Consider the following 18,197-nt stretch of genomic DNA (forward strand, 5'->3'; position numbering starts at 1 on the left):
GCTGTGGCGGCGCTGTGTCGAGTAGAAACAAGCGCGACACATCAGGCAGCTTCAAACAATTAGATTGAGACGTTGCATTGGAATATCCAATATTTATTTCTAGGACAAACAAGAACGAAACGATTGACAGGATAGATAGGATGATACAATAAATCACATATATTTTGTCTAAAAACCATCAACAATTGACGAGCACAAAATAACAAATGTTTACATGTTTATACAAGAAAATTTAAAAACATATTAAAATAAGGGATGAAGCAATAGTTTGATATCTTGGTGAACGAAATGACTACATTTTTGTTAAACCGAACTCAACCAATCCATCCCTTTTTATGCCGGTAGCTGCTGAAGAGGATCAAAACTTCAATAAAAAAAACTCTGCGCTTCTTCTCTTTTCGCTCCACAAACAACACCACAGACGCAAGCCGAATTCCATCCGCAAGGACGACTGCAATGAATGAAAGATCGTTCCTTCCTCTCCACGTACATACGCATTAAACTGGTCTTGGTGCGTTTTTAAGTAGGATAGGATTATCGCTTTTATTCTACCCCACTGACAGTGCAGGGATAACACGCAGAGTGGGTAGGTAACGAGGGTGTGTGTGTGTGCGTGCTGTGCCTATTGTAGGGACTTCCCTACCATATCGAGGCTGTTCCGGGGAATATAAGCAACAATCAACTGTCGAATCGAGAAAAGAATCAAAAGCCCCATGGTACCGAGCACAGCCGAAATCGAGCGGAACAAATTTGCCTCGCTGCTTTTGAGAAACGGGATGAAAAATACCCCGGTACACGGTTGCCGACTGGTGTCATTGTTGCTGCTGATTGTTGTCCAAGTGGGCGATAAGGGTTCGCGCACCAGGCTGGAAAAGGTAGGGAAAACGTTTTGCACCAAAACAAAAAGGGCCACAAGTCGGTAAGTGTCGTGGGTGAGACTGAAACCAAAAATAAATGAAAACACAAATTTGATACGGTCGCTTTGACACTTGGTTTGTAATGATTGGCTGAAGTGAAAAACAAGCTAACGGTTTTCTTGTTACAAGGTAAGGACAGTGATTTTGTTTGGTTGCGTAAGCTTACACGCATCCATTAGCACCGGCGGAGAGGTTAAAGGGGAAGCGGTACGTGGATTAAGATTCGCGGTTGATCTCAAACACCATCGAAGCGAAAAGTTAATACTGTGGATTATAATCCTCAGACAAATGTACTGATAAAAGGAAAAAAAGAAAGTAATACATTTACGTATAAGTCTATGCTTTCCTGTTACTTCGACCATACTTAATAGTAGGCCATACGATCATACGAAATATTAGGCTACGCTCTAGTAATCGTAGTAAACAGACAGACAACTAATGACAAATGTTCAGTCAATTAATTTAATTCGACAATTCTGATCTTCAATTATGCTATTTTAATTATTACATGATAAAAGGAGATCTTTGGGTCTAATTAATTAGCAATTAAAATAAATCAGGATAATGATGAAATTTGACTATTTGAGAGAAAGCCGCAGAATGCATCCAAATCTTATTCTCAGATTTAACAAATCCGTATTAACATATGAAAGTTGAAATAAATTCGAATAGAATTGTCCATTTAGGTTCAATCGTTTGCCATCAATTTCATCCTACATTCACCAATACCAATACAAATCAATCGCCTCCAGGCCGATTCCTTTCACAGTTTAATTATCAAGCTTCCAGAGCACACACTCATCCAGCACTAAATACGTCCAAACCGACACGGAGTAGTATTTGACAAAAGCTCTGATAAACCAATAGAGTCCCTCCTCACTCATTGCACGGTTAGTATATATTGGTTTCGTTTCAACGCTCTAATCTTCATTGTCTCGACCCTTACTCTCATTCCTCCCATCGATTCGAATAACTTTTTCCGTTCCGAAATTGCATCCCAGCTTGAGCAAATAAGCAGCAGCAAAACCGAGTCTCGCCGGTCCCGAGTGTTAGCATCCCCACTATTAGTTTCTATTCAATTTAGACAAATCCGATATCGATTCCCTGCGTTCCGCGGCGGACGCATCAAAAAACCTGCACATCAGCCCATCCCACTGATCGAGAGGCGTGCAGCAAATCAAACCTAAATTTACCGAATGCGCAACACACAAAGATACGTCTGTGTGTCACTGCCTGTATATCCTTTTTCATCCGAAACGCACCCCCAAATGGGTATTGCTAAATTCTGGCTCCCTTTTTAGAAGAAACTCCAAACCACTGCCACTAGCGTATCGGTTATTTGTATATTTGTGCACCACACACACAGTACAGAGTACTGCAGATGGTATATGGTACGGTATTATCACCGCCAGTTGTGAAGAGTGGTAGAAATTTATTCAAATCAGACACCACTTCCACGCCACTTCTGCCACCAACCCGTTTAGGGCAAAGCGCAGGTTGTGACGCAGGAACGCACCACCGTCGATCGGCTGCGTTTGATTGAGTGCGTCCTTCCACGGCCACCACTTCCTCGCTTGGCCACCGCTCCCTAAAGGCAACCATCCCGGAATGGCATGCGCTCTAACACGCGGGCTAGCCACCGGGGGGAGCCAGGGATAAATACAAATCTCCACTCATCGTTTTCCGCCACAATCGAAACAAGGGACGTTCGAGTTTTTCATGCGCAAATCAAATTCAAACCAATGCGAATCATATCGCCACCGTGTACAGACCTTCCTTTATTTGATGATTTTCTAAACGCAGTGCAGGTCCCTGATGCTGTTTTTATTATATATTCCTTGTCTGTCAGTGCTCAAGTGGTGCTCGAACGAATGGAATCGAACCTCTCTCCCGCTGGTTGATGATATTGAGACATTTAGCATCATCGTCTCTAAGCACTAAACGGTACAGAGGAGAAGGGAAATAAAATAGCATAACGACAGCTGAGCATGAAAATAAAAGCATCTGAGCCCTTTTGGGTGGCATATTATTTAAGGCCGTAACCGTTTCTTACACACTCAAATAGTTATTTAATTAAGTGCGATTTATAAACGATCCCGTTACGATAAATTCGATTTGTGACAAACAACCCAACGGAGCCTTCGCTCTGTTTCCATTTCAAGAGGGGGCGAGATTTAGAAATGATTTAATTACTCTCGCGTTTACCTCGTCATTGAAACCGCGTGCTATTACTTCAAGGGAAAGTGTCCCGTGGACTGCTGCTACTGAACCACTGCCACCACCACCCGTTGGCTTGAAACGCGCGCGCACAGCAGGTTGTCCGAGGAATTAGGCGATTAATGCCCGAACCTCTTCGCGCGGTCACTACCACGTGGTCCTGATTTTTTGAAGTTGTCACCCTCTTCTACCCCGCTGAGTGTAGAGAAACCCACCACCACCCGAGTGCCAGTTAGCGAGCTGTTGGGTTTAATTTGTCCTATCGCTCACACTCGTTTCATCTAACCTTTCATTTACCACCTGCACTGTGTGATACCCTTCTGCTTGGTGCGAGTCTGGTGCGGAGCAAAAATTTAATAATAAAATATCCTTCGAAAGGGGCAACAGCAAACATCCTTCGGAAAACCACAGTTACCCCGAGAGAGTGACAAGAAACACAAATATCCTTCACGGCCAGCTAAAACAGCGCCGAGTGCCGAGTGCCGCCACGTGCCACGCGCACCAACCGTTGCGTGAAATGATATGTTTATTTTCACACCCAATATTTCCGGTCGACGTCGGCGACTCCTGGCACACACACAACACTCCGGACGAAATATTGTGGCAATTTACGTCAAATTGGTAGGTTTTGCACAAATAACAAGCACTTGAGCGTTACACACCTGCACACGCACGCCGGTTTTGGAATGGTACCAACATAAAAAAGCGATCAAATCAAATATATCCATCCTGTCATCATGTCGGTGCCGTGAGAATGTAGCGCAATATTTCCCTTTTTGGTGTAAATTTGGTTTTGGCGCGCTCTCGTCGCTACGTTCCCTCCGATCCCTCGCTGTTTGGGCAAAACATTATCTCAAGCATCGGCACGTGGGCGCACGCAGGGTGCTGAAAGAGGGGGCCGATACGCTACGATTGACTTTGCCACGTGGTGGAAAACACGCTCGCAGTGCGCACTACCGAGACGACGAGATGGTGTGAATGATTTTTATTACATTCCTTGCGCCGGGGGTTTCGCACAAAGTCGCCGAAATTACATCTACTAGGCGCCGTGTTTGTACAATGCCCACATGATGATGATGATGCGCCCAAGAGTGAGGCCCATCGAGCGCGGAGACTGAGAATCACGGCACGGAAGGGCGTTGGCGAGCAAACAACACTTGCCGAACATCAAAGCGCTGGGCGAAGGAAAAACTATCAGCAAACAATGGTGCTCCGTCGCATCGGCGGTGTTTGCTTTTCCGTTTTGGTCGGTGGAAAGCAAAACAGTTAACAAATTAAAATCCCCTTTTCTGGCGGAACAAATCTTGTTTGTTGTGATTTGATTGGAACAGGAACGTTGGTAAAGCTTGAGGGAGTGGGCTTACCTTGAGGAATATATTTTTTTTATTTTACGCTATCAGCACGATAGTGTACTGCAGATTGCATAGTACTAGGCGTTTACGGCAATCAAGCAAAAACGCAACCTTCCTTTTGGCGCTCATGGCCTTCTTATTCTTTCCATACGTTTGTTTCGCGTAACAATCAACATCATCAAAGTAAGCAATCCATTGCGCACAAAATCACACACACACACACGTTTCTGTCAAATTCACTTCCCGGTTCACGTACATCTACCGCGCTGCAAAAAAAACCGATTGCAGAACCCACCTGGCCCCCTGGCATCGTTCTCCAGTCTGTATCCAAATTCTAAATCATTGTACGTCGAAACATGTCATCCCCTGTACGACTTACGGTAGAAGATTTCGGTACCCTGACGGACGAGCAGGGCCATCGTGTGTTGGTGCAAAAGTTTACCTGGCAAACGGCGGCCGGACTGAAGCTGTGTGTGCTGAACCTGGACGCGGCCATCATCGAACTGTGCGCACCGGACCGCAGCTGGAGCAGCAGCGCCAACGTGCTGCTGGCCGCCGACAGTCTCGACGAGTACCTGCAGCTCGATCCGACCCTCGCCTGTGCCGCACACTTCGAGCAGGGCTGGCCAATGCTGACGAGGAACGGGCTGCGCCAGAACGCGGCCGGCTGCCGTACGGTCGATCTTAACCGTGTGTGGCACTCGTTCGTAGACGAAACGCGGCTCCATCTAAGCTTGGTGCACAAATCCCCGACGACGCATCATCGCAGCACGTTCGCCACGGTCACCATCTGTGTGGAGGCTGCGAATGTGGTGCGCATTCAGTACCAAACCTGCTGCACTAGTGGCGGACTGTACCGGTTGGCCCATCGGTTGCTGTTCAATCTGGCCGGACATGATGCTGGAGCGGCCGGAACATTCGAGCACGTGTTGCAACTGAACGCTGACTCGTACGTCGACGAGAGGCGCAATCTACGTGCGGCAGGCGAAAATTTCACCGATCTTCGTATCGCGCAACATCTCGGCCTGAGTCTGTACAAGGCCCGTAACGAGGGGCTGGAAGGGGCGGACGGTGTGCGGGGGATTTACAGCCTCAACAACGCGGCCGACGATGGGTTTGCCGTGCGGCTGATCCACACCGGTAGTGGTCGTGCGATGGAAATGTACTGCGACTTTCCGTGGATGCATTTTTCCACCCTGGACCATCTGCCAGCGGGAGAGCGAACGATCGTTCCGTTTTACACACGCGAAGGTATACGGCGCGTTTCGCTCGTGTTCGATCTGGAAAAGTTGATCCTGTCCATTGTGGATGGGTCGGAAGAGGAAACATCAAGCCAGGAAGAGACACAAGCACTGGAACCATCCGAAAGTGAGGATATTAAAGAAGATCGACAGGAAGTGTCTACTTATGCCCCTGGACGGTTCGTCAAAAACGATGGCTTTCTAATACATCCGCTGGCGTGTCCTTTCCGGGTAAAGGCACAGGAAAACATCGGTACCGATGCAAGGGACATCCAACCACCTTCACCACCGAACCCCTGTCCCGCCCAAGCCCCTGTGCCCTTTATCGGGCATGTAACGCTCAAGTTCGGTATCTGCAAACCGCTCTCGCCCGAACCCACTGAGCCACCATCGGCCACCGTCCACTAATTGCTTCAATCGAAATGAGTAGAAACTAATCAGCACCAGTTCCACGAATCGGTGAGTTGAACGGAAATTTCAAATTACTTTCCAAAGTAACCCGCGCTCGAGGTGAATAAATAACGAAACATCGAACTCATCGGGGCGGGAACTGAATTTGATTGCTGTCGGAATGGCACAATCGATAGGGATTGTGCCGATTTTCATGAATGCAAGACGTACGGACCGAGAATCTATCATCATTCCGGGACGGGCGATACGCGCTCTCGATGTGTACCAGGCTTCTCGTTTAACAGTGTGCGATGTAAGTGTTGATGCATGCAAGCGTTATTAATAAAATTCACAAAACATTCAAAATTCAAAGCAAAACATACAAATATGAATTTGTATTCATTATTACAATTGCTTCATATTTTCTTTTACAAAATGGAGAATTATACGGATTTTGTAATGCAGATTGCATACCTGAAGGCGCATATGCACCATACGCCTTAAGGTATGCAATTAGATAATGCCAAAGAGCCTTAATAATACATTATTTGCCTATTTAGTATGTATTCTGTTCAGTAACTTCCGGAAATCCTTTCCCACACAGCACTGTAAACCTCAGCATGTTCCAAAAGCTTGCTCGAAATCCTTTTGCCGATTGATCCGTACACGGCTCAAATCGGCGAATCATCGTCGCAGCAATATGCTGTGGCTTCTGTTAATATTGATGTTGTTTGTATCAACAGTAATAGAAGCTCGAAACTTGAATCGAGTTGCTACTTCCGCAGCTTCCGCCCGAAGCATCCGCCGTACCGCACCACCCGGAGAGTTCGGTATACTAACACCCGCCGGGCGTAATATAAAGTTCGATTCGATTTGTGTGCCAATACACCAACACACAACGCCTCTCTCTCTCTCTGCTGTCTCTCCCTGTCTACCCTTTTTGGTGTGTTTGAGGAATGAAAATGCTCGGATTAGAAACGGAATCAAATTCCGGCACAAACCGAAGCTCTAACCGTTCATCGAAGCGACCGGATCCGCCACGTCCATCGTCCTTCTGGGGAGTCTCATCCTCTTTCGCTCTCTTGCTCTCTAGAGCTATTACTGTGCGATATATAGTAGGGCACTGCTGGCACCAAACAGTACTCGGAAGGAATCGCTTTTGCATATCCTTTGCGTCCATTTTGAAGTACCTATCACCCCATCTCCAGCCGCCCGTCATGGAAGCCGATCACGCGAACATTTTCCAATATTGCCCAAGCGCATCACATCCTCCGGCCACCATCGATGAATCGCAATCGGACCGTACACACCCGAGTGTCAGTTGGTTTTGCTTGGAAAACCAATAACTTGTTTGTTCGCGTCGCGATGCGGTGAAGAAGACGGAGCGGAGTGTGCCTGATGGAACTTTTGCAATCGTTACCAACCGTTTGAGAGGAGGCTCTTTTTTTCTTCTATTCCCTGAAAAGCAATGCGCCACGCCGCACCGCACCGTAAACGGTTCCCAAGCGTTCGCGTTGTTGCGAATACCAGCGCACCGCATCGCTTGCGGTTCGGATTTGGTTACGCATCACGAACACATTCCGCGGCGCTTTCAGGTGTTTGGATAGAAAGCGCACGGAATTTATTAACTCTCGGAAAGCTGCCTCGCAGGGGAAGTAATTGCGAAGCGTGACGTAAGGGAATGGTTGAACGATGGCAAATGGAGTGTAAAATATAAAAAGCGATTGAACATCAATTTATGGCGTAAAAGTTCCGTAAAGCACACCAATCGAAATATTCAATAAAAGAGAACAAATTTGACAAACGAGTTGCATACATCCTGGCGCTACTGCTTCAATAACACAATTAACGCCTACAGCTATGCAATCTGCTTGGCAAATTGTCTATATTTACCATTTAGATACCTCCCTCGACCCTTTTTAGTTAAAAAAAACGTGTAAAATTAATAAAACCTCTAAAAATAAACAAATCAAATAGATTTCGAGTAAAAAAAATACACCAAAAACCGGACAGTGTAAAACAAAACCGATTCCCAACGAGCACAAATTCTCTGCATCCCTCTCTCCCTGGACAACAACTGCTACACACTGTGCACACAAATGCCTGCAATGGTGTAAATGTGTTTTAAATATGTAAACTCTGTAAATTCGTTTATCGTGTCGATAAACAGTTTTGCTTGTCACTGTCATCACCACTGACGCCGCTGCCGCCCTCAACCCTGTCCCTGATATGCCCCAGTGCTCATTCAGAATTGCTGATGCGGATGCAACGGATGTGCAAACGCGGGTATGAACAGCTGCAATCATTCTCAGAACCTGTCCCGGCGCACCAACAACACCGCCGAGTGGGGGGGGGGGGGAATGTCAACTATCGCAACAAAAAAGTACTGTTTTTCCCCACAGCACCAAAGCAAAAGCATCTGATCGATTGCAAAATTCAAGCACGGATGACCTTTCAATGGCAGTAAAGTTTATCAAACAATTGTCAAATATAGTCGGCAAGGTTTCACACACTTTTAAGTGAGTTTGCACCAATTGTGAGAGGATCATGATGTTTAAATTTCGCGTTTGCTTTTCAAATCCCATTAACCAGCCAATAGGTATGATTTTAATGCCATCATGACCTTAAAAATGCCCTGTTTGTCTCGTTACTTCTCTGTTTTATTTGCAACGCAAATGGAAAAATCTTGCGTAGTTAGAGGTATGTTTTGTTTGCTTCTCTTCTTCAGTAAAGTCACGAGCGTCGTCCCAAAACTCCCGCCCAATCGGGCTTTGATTTACAGTACAAAACAACAAACTCTCATAATCAACTCATCATCACATACAAACTCATTTCAACCCAAGAGTCATACTTCCATTTCGCTCCCTTTTTGCCCTTTTGTTACTGTTAGCCAATAAAAGTTGATCCGATTCCCGGGGATGACGCGCACGCCCAACAGCCAACAACGAACTACTACTATTTGCAGAAAGGATCGGATCAACATCAACATCATCATCATCTTTGCCTCGAGTGGTTTCACCACCGTTCCGATTCAGAAACGTCCATGGGAATTGGAATTGCTCCGTCCCATGGAGTGTGTGTGCGTTCTCAAGCACAAGCAAATAGCCTCAAGATATTATGTGACAAAATCATAATCCGTGCACTGAATCATATTGTTCTGTAGGCTTACGAGAGAGAGGGAGACAGAGAGAGAGAGAGAAACGTTCGAAGGGTGTGGAACAAAAGAGTGGAGCGGGGGGAAGGCAACATTCCAAACGCCAGCCAGCGATGTCCTTTTATCGTCTTACAATGTTTTGTTATTTACCGTGCGTACACAGCCCGGGGGAGCGATCAGGGCCTCTCAGGTTCGCAACTCGTTCGCGGTGTAGCGGTCAGGGACCTTTAGCGGACCCTTTTTTTAATGAGGGGTAGGGAGGGTTGGGGGGCGGGCTGAGTTTGCATTGGACTCATCATGTACAATTGGTAACTATTTTATTGATCGTGGCGATGCGAGAATGTTTGCATGTTGCTACATTTGTCCCTCTGGGAAAGGGCACATAAAAAGGCATCAAAATTAATTACCTTGTAAAGCCCTTTCATGTTGTGATTGAAGTATCTCTAACAACATTTAAGATGGAGAACAGGGGGCCAGAGCAGCAAGTAGTGCCTGTTTCTATTGTTTTTACGCTCGACCGTACGCAGTTGTTTAATCATCCAAGCAACAGCAACAATCAATGTCTGTGTTCCGTCGTCCCAATTCGAGTACCAATCGTTCGTAGCCCTTTTTTGTTATTTTCCTACATTTCCTTCAAAGCGACTCATCTACTTCACTGCCCCAAACTCGCCTTTTTCTTCTTCCACCTTTCGTACAGCCCACCAAAACCAGGGACGAAACAAAAGCCATCCTTGCAAGCGAGAAACACTTGGCCTCCATAGCAACAGTACACCAAGGGCAGTGCGAAGATTTGTCCCTCTTTTCGGAGGCCCCAGCGGCAACAAAAGGACGTTTGTGTCGGATATAGCTTCCCCCCACCACCCCCACCCACATTGCAGCCATTTTGGTATTGAACAATTACACAACACATTCCTCCTTTCATCCTTTCCATACTGACGGGCAGGGACGCTCAATTGAGTTGATTCTTCATAACAATTCAATCATGTCCGACTTGACTTTCGGCAGGTAGGAAGGGCTGACTCTCACTCACCTTCAATGCCCTGCGCCATCCCGAGGACCCAACTGTCCCCTCTCCCCAGGAAAACTAATGAATGATGCTCAAGACATGCACATCAAGTAGGCGCGTGCTTTTATTGGTTACGGAATCTCAGCGTTTCGGGAAACGGTGAACATCTCCCCTCCGGGGGGCCACCGTCACTGTCCGACGAGCTAACACTGTTTATTGCCATTTTACTTGTCCGAGGCTAAGATTGAGTGGCGCGCGTGTGGGCGCGCATGTTTCTTCTTTTTTGATACAGGACACAATGGATAACGATGGAAGGATTTTTGTGTGCAGGAAATAAGGCCACTCTGTCGCACAACAAAAAAATGAAGCAGAAAAGTGTCTCGTGTAAGACAAAAGTGCCATAAGACTTTATTGAATATGTGATGCGCTTCAATGTTGATGCAGTATGGGAACTTGCAGTCCTAAAATCCGTTTAAAATTTGTTATTTATAACTCAATGTCTTGGTTTGTCGTCTTACTACAATTAAGCTTGTTTTGTCCTTGCTAGTCAAGTCAGCCCTAATCACGAGAACAACCCTATTGCCATGACATACGATTTGATGACAATAGCAAACATTGACAATTACTAACGTAAATTCATGATCCCCTGCCCTGCCCTGCCTGTACTAATAGTGAGACTTGGCTTTCAGTGACTTATTGATTACCCATAGCAGAATACAGTCAGAATTCAATAGTTGAACGCTTTTTACTCGGCATGCTTTTTAGTTGAACACGCTGAACTATCGTTGGCTGACAGTTCAGTTAAAAAGCATGCTTTTGTATGGGAAAACCGGTTTTTGAAAATTTTACAAAAATCTCATGGCCTGCCGAGAAAAATTTTAGAAATGTTTTGTATGGTAAAACGTGTTAACTAAAAAGCACATGTTCAATAGTTGGCAGGGAATCGAAGTTCAACCAGTGAGTTTAGACTGTAGTCAGTCATATTGATGATACGTGTAGTGTTTAACGTTTATTAAATTGGAATGAACATTTTAACAAGGTATAACAAGCCTACTATTTTATATATAAAAAAAAAACTATGCAACTCTGATACGTTGCTTATTCCAATAAGTCCTACGTACATAGTCCATGGCCCATTCTGAGCGTAAACCCATGACGGGCATGTTGTTCAGCCGTGCGAGTTGACGACTGTACCACGGAACCGTATGAAACAGTTAGAAATAATTGTATGCAGCTATAATTGAAAACTTCGAGTAAGTAAGAACTCTTAGGATAAGACTTGCAGAAGATTCCGTACTGTTGAACTTGGATATGATATATGGTATGATGATATAACATTACTGTCGTAGCCACTTTATGTTGATTCTAAGGCTGATGCCTTAGATTTTGGACAGTGCGCATCATTTTTTTACTCGAACGCACCTATTTTTGTCTGTAAGTCATCATTTTTTTATTCTTGTAGGAATCATGATAATTTTACAAGGTTTTTGAGCCGATTTTTGGCAATTATAATTACAAATCACATAAACAATACAAAAACCCGTGTGATTTGATTGTTTTTTGAATAATGAAATATCATAATTCCTAAAGCCTTTGTTTACACCGGAAAATACATGCCAATTTTTGTTTTCATTCCATTACATTGCATTCAAAATTGGCATAACAATTGTTGTATTTTAAATTCGATCAATGAAATTATTCACTACTCAATTTAATTTCAATTATTTTAGAACATACAGTTTCAGAAACTACTTTTAGTTTTGTAAATAAAGCGATTGACTCACAGTCAAAAATTGATGTCTTAGAGACAAAATTTAGCGGCAACGATTGTATATACTTCATAGTAAATTTTGAAATAACTGTGCAATAAACATGCGTTGAATGTTCATGAATATAAAAAAGCCTTTTTTTGTTATATGTTCTGTATCTCAATGTGCGATAAAAACCTAGGGATGTTACAACATACAGATATAGCAATGCCGTCGGCAATAATTGTTTATGCCGAAGCGGTTTCTCAAGAATCTTTTGCCGCTCGTGTATTCCATGTAAGCTATGTAAGATTGTTTGTCATGTCATGTTATGTTACATCTCTATTAGCTAAAAATGAAAAATTCGCCCAAAAACGCTTACAGTTGATTCAGTTGTTATTAATCTAATTTCGCATTTGTAATACTTCACAAGAAGCATGAACGAAATACTTCTACACACCTTTACACATCCTGTGCAAGTTCAAATAGCCATTTTCAGCCAACATCACACCAACAGTAGCCCCCCCCCCCCCTCCCCCAGCACAGACACAAAACTAGCACACTCGGTGCGTCACGATGGCCAACGATGGTTCCTTCCCAGTCCGACCCGCAACCAGCAGAGAGCTTGTGTTTTTCATTTTCAGCTTCCAGCATACAAATTATCACATGTCGTCAAATTGAATTACTTCCATCCCCCCCAACCCCCCGCAAACCACCCACCACCACCACCTTCCGCGCTCTTGACGATGCCAATTCCTCTCCACTCTCGGCTCGACAGTAGCGCAAGATTGTTCTTTCATCGTCCGTGAAACAGCGACAGTCCAAAGAGGGCCGTCAGAGTGGCTTCTTACATCCTTTTCCTATCAACTCAACAACAGGAAAACCATGCGGCGGATGGGTGAGGGGGGGGGAGTGCCTTGCGCAAGGACACACAAGAAGGCAGAACCGCTATCCCCGTTTGTGTACGGGGTGCACCATGTTTTGTAGAGACTTCGAAATCTAAAGCTCTCCCCGCGTGTAATAAGCCATGCGTATGGAGAAGGGAGGGCGGAAAAATGATCCTTTAGGCTCCTACACACACACACACACACACACACACACACACACACACACACACACACACACACACACACACACACACACACACTTACATCCAAAAGGATGAAAATGTACACAAGCAAGGCTGACGCTAAAGATGGTTATATACTTTCGAGCGACATCGAGTCATCTCTTTCACACCATCACAAACATGGCTTGCTCTCTCTTTCCATTGGAAAAATCCATCGCAAGGACACACCCATATCGTTAAAGCTACCCAACACGCACACACACTCTTACGTTTATACACACTACCAACACACTCACACACACACACCAATCCCGTATGTATATCGCTCTCACTTTCATCCGTACGGTGTGCGTGGCGTGGTTTTGCTAAAATAAATGTTTTACTTGCAAAGGAACACAGTTTGTACAACTTTTTTCTTCCTTCCTTTGGCTTTAGCGGTCGAAATGAGGGTGATGTAGTGGTGGTAGAAGGGAAGCAAATGGGAACTATGGCGCCGGTTGCTAGTAAAAATTACTTTCTTGCTTACCCGCTTTGCTCCGTGTGTGTGTTGGGCGACCAGAGGCTCTGTGTCCTTTTTTCGAGACGTATTCTTTCGTAAGATAGTGACGATAGTGAACAGGATTTTTAAATTTAAAAAATAGTCTACCGAATAAAAGTTAACTTGCTGAAGATGTACACCAGTAGGGCGAAGAGGGGCTACCCTGCTACAGGAAAAAGAACACACACTTAACACACAAAAAGGAAACCTGATTATTTTATCCCACCCAAACTAGCCTCAGCTGCTGACGCAAAACCGTACACTAGAGAGTTGAATTCACCTTTCCTTCACCGATAGCGCCAGGCTCGCGCTCGCGGGGTTTTTACTACCCACGGCCATTTTCCACGAAATATACGCGCGTCTATGTGTGTGTGTGTGCGCGTGAGTGGTCCGTGCGCAAGAGTGAGAAAGGAGCGTAACGCAAACGCTTACGCACAAAGGGAAAACACAACGCAGCAGCAGAGCAAGCGGCGCCATTTTCCTTGCCGACCGGGGGGCGGCGGCAAAGACGGCGGTGGAAAAGCAGCACACAGGGATTTTCATTTCTCCGCCCATCCAACGACCCATTCCACGGCGACCCGGCCCGGTCGGTTTCGGGTTTCGGAAGGGACCGGGGGCCGAACGGCGCGTTATTGGCATCAATCGGAACGAGACGGAGATGAGTGAGTGCGATACATGTATGGGTGGAAGAAGCGGTACCTAAAGGACGCGCTCGCTGGTGGAAAACACACACGCAGCGGCAGCGGGCAGCCGGGGAAGGAAACCGAACGGAAGTGTAGCGCGTGCAAAATTTTCACAATTTTCCACAAAGTTAAAATAACATTTTCATTCTTGCCTTCGTCGGTGCCGGTCACACACAGGTCGTCCGGCTTGGTGTGTTGGAAGAGCCGTTCGGTGTGTGTTGTGTCGTTCGCTCGTGAGGACTCGTGAGGACGTTTTACATCAGGGACATTCTGGTGAAATTTACTACTTGGTGGTGAGTTACTATTTTCGTACGATAAAAAGGTGATACAGTGAAGCATTCAGCAGTGAAGTTTCACATAAATAAGAATATTTGTATTGTGCCAAAGGATAGTAAAGGCAAGTGAATTTCATAGGCATAAACTGTGAAGTATGTGGCAATGAGTTGTTTTCTTCCGTTAAACAGTGATCACTCAGTACTAGTTAAATGGCCAAGTGTAACATCATAAGACCTAACCAGTGTGCAAAGAAAATGAAGTGATTCTATCAAGTGTAGATTTAAATTACCTTTGAAAATAAGTTCCCATTCGAGAAGGCAGAAAATGATGCATCCGGTTATGACATCTCCTCTCGATCTCCGGCCGTCGGGATTGCTCTCGATGAGCGTCTCACCTACGCATAACGCCTCTTTGAACGAATCATCGACCCACTCACAGCAGCACTACCATGCCCATCAACATCTGCAGAGCATGCAGTCGCACCAGAGCCATCATCATAACCAGCATCAGCAGGCACCGTCGGGACAACGGTCCAGTGGTGCAAGCCGCAACCGGTCGCGCAGTACTTCCAGCTCCGACAATGGAACACCGTCCAGTGGACAGAAGCCCCAACAGCAGCAGCAGCCCGATTCGGACAATGGCACCGAAGCGGGAGAAGGTGCAACGTCGGGTGGTGGTGGCAAATCCGGCAGCCATCGATCGCAAAGTCTAGTGAAGCCACCGTACTCCTACATCGCCCTGATCACGATGGCTATCTTGCAGTCGCCCCAGAAGAAGCTAACGCTCAGTGGAATATGCGAGTTTATTATGACACGGTAAGTGGCAGTGAGATATGTGGTGATTGATGTGTTTAGTGTCCGAATAGGTATCAGTTATGTCGCCTTCATTCGGGAGCCACTCAGTGGTCTAATGACTAAACACAGCAGCGCTGTCATAGTAGGACCTGGATCGTTTCCCGACTTCCCTATGTACGAGCAAACTTTTTTTTAAAAGACTGGTCCGACTAAATTATAACAGTGACTTTGTTGTGACCCCATCATCATTACCTTTCCCTTCTTTTCCCATCCGCGCACAGGTTTCCCTACTACAAAGAAAAGTTCCCCGCCTGGCAGAACTCCATCCGGCACAATCTCAGCCTGAACGATTGCTTCATCAAGATCCCGCGCGAACCGGGCAACCCGGGCAAGGGCAACTTCTGGACGCTGGATCCGCTGGCCGAGGACATGTTCGACAATGGGAGCTTTCTGCGACGTCGGAAGCGCTACAAACGCACCACCCTCGCCCAAAGCATGGCTTTCCCGGGCGTGTTTGCGCCGTTCGCACCGTTCTGGATACGCAAACCGGTGCCCGTGATTCCGATGCATCAGTTCGCACCGGCGCACGCGGCGGCAGCTGCTGCTGCTGCGTCCGCTTCGGTCGGAGGGTTTGGCGGTGATGGTGGACCACTGGGAGCAGCACTGGGACCGGGCCGGGCGGGTGATTTCCTGCTCGATAGCAAACTGAACCTGTTTGGGACGGTCAAGATCGATGATCTGAACGTGGCGATGATGGAGAACAGTGACTTTCTGCAGCGAAACGTGGATAGTCTGAAGATTTCGAGTGCAATGAACAAGTTTTTCCACGGCTACCATCAGGGACAGAGCGGGAGTAGCAGTGGCGGAGCTGGTGGTGGTGGTCCACTGATCGATCTGTACGAAGATGGACCTCATCCGGCCAGTCTCGGCGGGATGGTGCATCCGTGCAATGGGGGATTGATGCGCGAAGGTATGTCGTACCCGTACGGAGGGCACAAGCTTGCGGGTATTAGTTCATCTCGTATCGGTGATCCAGCCGATCCTCACGCCGATCGAAGCGGTGACTACGGTGCAGAGGACGAACCGATCTCGGCCGATCTCGACCTATCCAGCGACGATCGGATCGATGTGGAAAGTGAGGACGACTACAAATCGCCGGCAGAGCGTGGCGCTTCCGGTACGCTCGCTTACCACGAGCTGCTTCTGAACGGGCGCAAATCAACGCCAATGGAAGCCCCACCAAACTCTACTTCTTCTCCTTCTCCTCTGCCACCACCACCACCACCACAACCTCCTGTGCCGGCAGCACATCCGTCGCCCACGATCGAACCGTCCGGTGATTACTCCCCCCACTGTAGCCCTTCCCGGATGGCGCGCGACTCGGACGATTACTACATCGAAGAAGACGAACAGTCCGAGAAGGGTAGCAGTAGTAGCGGCAGCAGCAGCGTCGGTGGTTCTCTGGAAGAATCACAACCACAGTCCGGCAAGGAGCGGCGGCAACATCATCACACACACTTCTACACCGAGCTGCAACCGTCCGGTCTGGTGGCTGGTGCGGGAGAACAGCCACTCCACGGGAGAGTTGTTCCCTCGGCCAACGGAACACATCCAACAGACGCCGGCGCTAGCCCAGGGTATGGTGAGACGACGAAGCTGTTTGATGGAACCGAATCGTCGTTCGCTTCCCGCAAGCGAAAGTACGGCAACACGAAGGGCTTTAGCATAGAGAACCTCATCGGCTGCAGCGTGGAGGATGGATGAATGAATGTAAAACCGATTGGGCGACGACGATGACTACCTACCAAAACTACCTACAAGTTCCGAGACCGCGTTACCGGAGACAAAGCCAAAGCCAAAGAAAATGTCCCACTCCTCCAATTCCCGGTGCTTCATCCGTGTATAAATATGTGTGTATGTGTGTGTGTACATGTGAGTGTGTGTCTGTAAGAGTGTTTATGTAAATAGCTGTGGCGGACGACGTAACTATCTCGGTTGTAGGACGTGCCGTCGGTTGTTTGTTCGATATTTTTTGGTTCTGTGTACGCTGCTGCTAATAGATAATTTTTAGAATGCCAAGCCATCCTACACAAGGAATCAGGAAGGTCGCCAAATAGTCGAACACGTTTGTAAATAATTATAACACGATTTTAGTCCTTTCGGTACCACACCTCCTCCTTCCCCGCGAAATGCTCTAGAGATGATCTATAAAGAAACAAATCTGAATCTGAATTTCAAAAATGTTGCGACTTGTTGTGTCTGATTCTTTACAGTAAAAAAATACATATTCCTCCCCTCTCGGTTGGGTGGTTAATTTGAAACTTACTCATCAATTTGCATCAATTTCTGCTCCCTACTCCCCCTTCCGCTCATAGCTTCCAATCACCTCGCATCTCATCCTACGGTGTCTTTTTCACCACTCCCAAGCTCCCAGTACGGAACACCTTCTCCGGCGGCACACACTTCGTATGGGATCCACCCGCATTGCGCACCGCTCCGCCGAGCCGGATCCGGTTCACGGGGACAAAGCTGTTCGTCACCAACGGATGACTGCCTTCGAGGGTGGTCTGAATGCCGCAGGCCAAACATTTGCTAGCATCGCTGCCCCTTCCGCCGGCCGCTACCCCGGCCGAGGAAGAATCACCGCCCAGGATCGCTACCGTCGCTTGCTGTTCCCTTTCCAGCTTCTGCCAGCGGGATAGTACGCCCGTCAGCTGCTTGCGTATCTGCGACACGTCCTGCGAGCCAGCCTTCGATGCTAGCCCCTTCACCAGCTCGTACTGCACCGTTCGCAGGTTCTGATCCAGATCGT

The 18,197-nt window shown here is 46.9% G+C and overlaps 2 protein-coding genes across 2 annotated transcripts; both read left to right on the forward strand.

Annotated features, from left to right (window-relative positions):
- Positions 1-4,750: 4,750 nt before the first annotated feature.
- LOC121597747 lies at positions 4,751-6,464 on the forward strand. The gene has a single exon (XM_041923779.1). The coding sequence runs from the start codon at positions 4,843-4,845 to the stop codon at positions 6,133-6,135; it is 1,293 nt and encodes a 430-aa protein (XP_041779713.1). The 5' UTR covers positions 4,751-4,842; the 3' UTR covers positions 6,136-6,464.
- Positions 6,465-13,646: 7,182 nt separating this feature from the next.
- Positions 13,647-17,530, forward strand: LOC121597455. Its single transcript, XM_041923221.1, has 3 exons — positions 13,647-14,608; positions 14,780-15,406; positions 15,667-17,530. The coding sequence occupies exons 2-3, from the start codon at positions 14,916-14,918 to the stop codon at positions 17,147-17,149; spliced, it is 1,974 nt and encodes a 657-aa protein (XP_041779155.1). The 5' UTR covers positions 13,647-14,608; positions 14,780-14,915; the 3' UTR covers positions 17,150-17,530.
- Positions 17,531-18,197: the final 667 nt, after the last annotated feature.

The sequence above is a fragment of the Anopheles merus genome, chromosome 3R, assembly GCF_017562075.2.
Source record: "Anopheles merus strain MAF chromosome 3R, AmerM5.1, whole genome shotgun sequence".
NCBI classification, from domain to species: domain Eukaryota; kingdom Metazoa; phylum Arthropoda; class Insecta; order Diptera; family Culicidae; genus Anopheles; species Anopheles merus.

Bases quoted from the DNA above. Each gene is read 5' to 3' on its own strand.
- LOC121597747 (XM_041923779.1), top strand. From the start codon at position 4,843: ATGTCATCCCCTGTACGACTTACGGTAGAAGATTTCGGTACCCTGACG.
- LOC121597455 (XM_041923221.1), top strand. From the start codon at position 14,916: ATGATGCATCCGGTTATGACATCTCCTCTCGATCTCCGGCCGTCGGGA. The intron at 15,407-15,666 runs GTAAGTGGCAGT...ATCCGCGCACAG, and splicing joins TGCGAGTTTATTATGACACG to GTTTCCCTACTACAAAGAAA.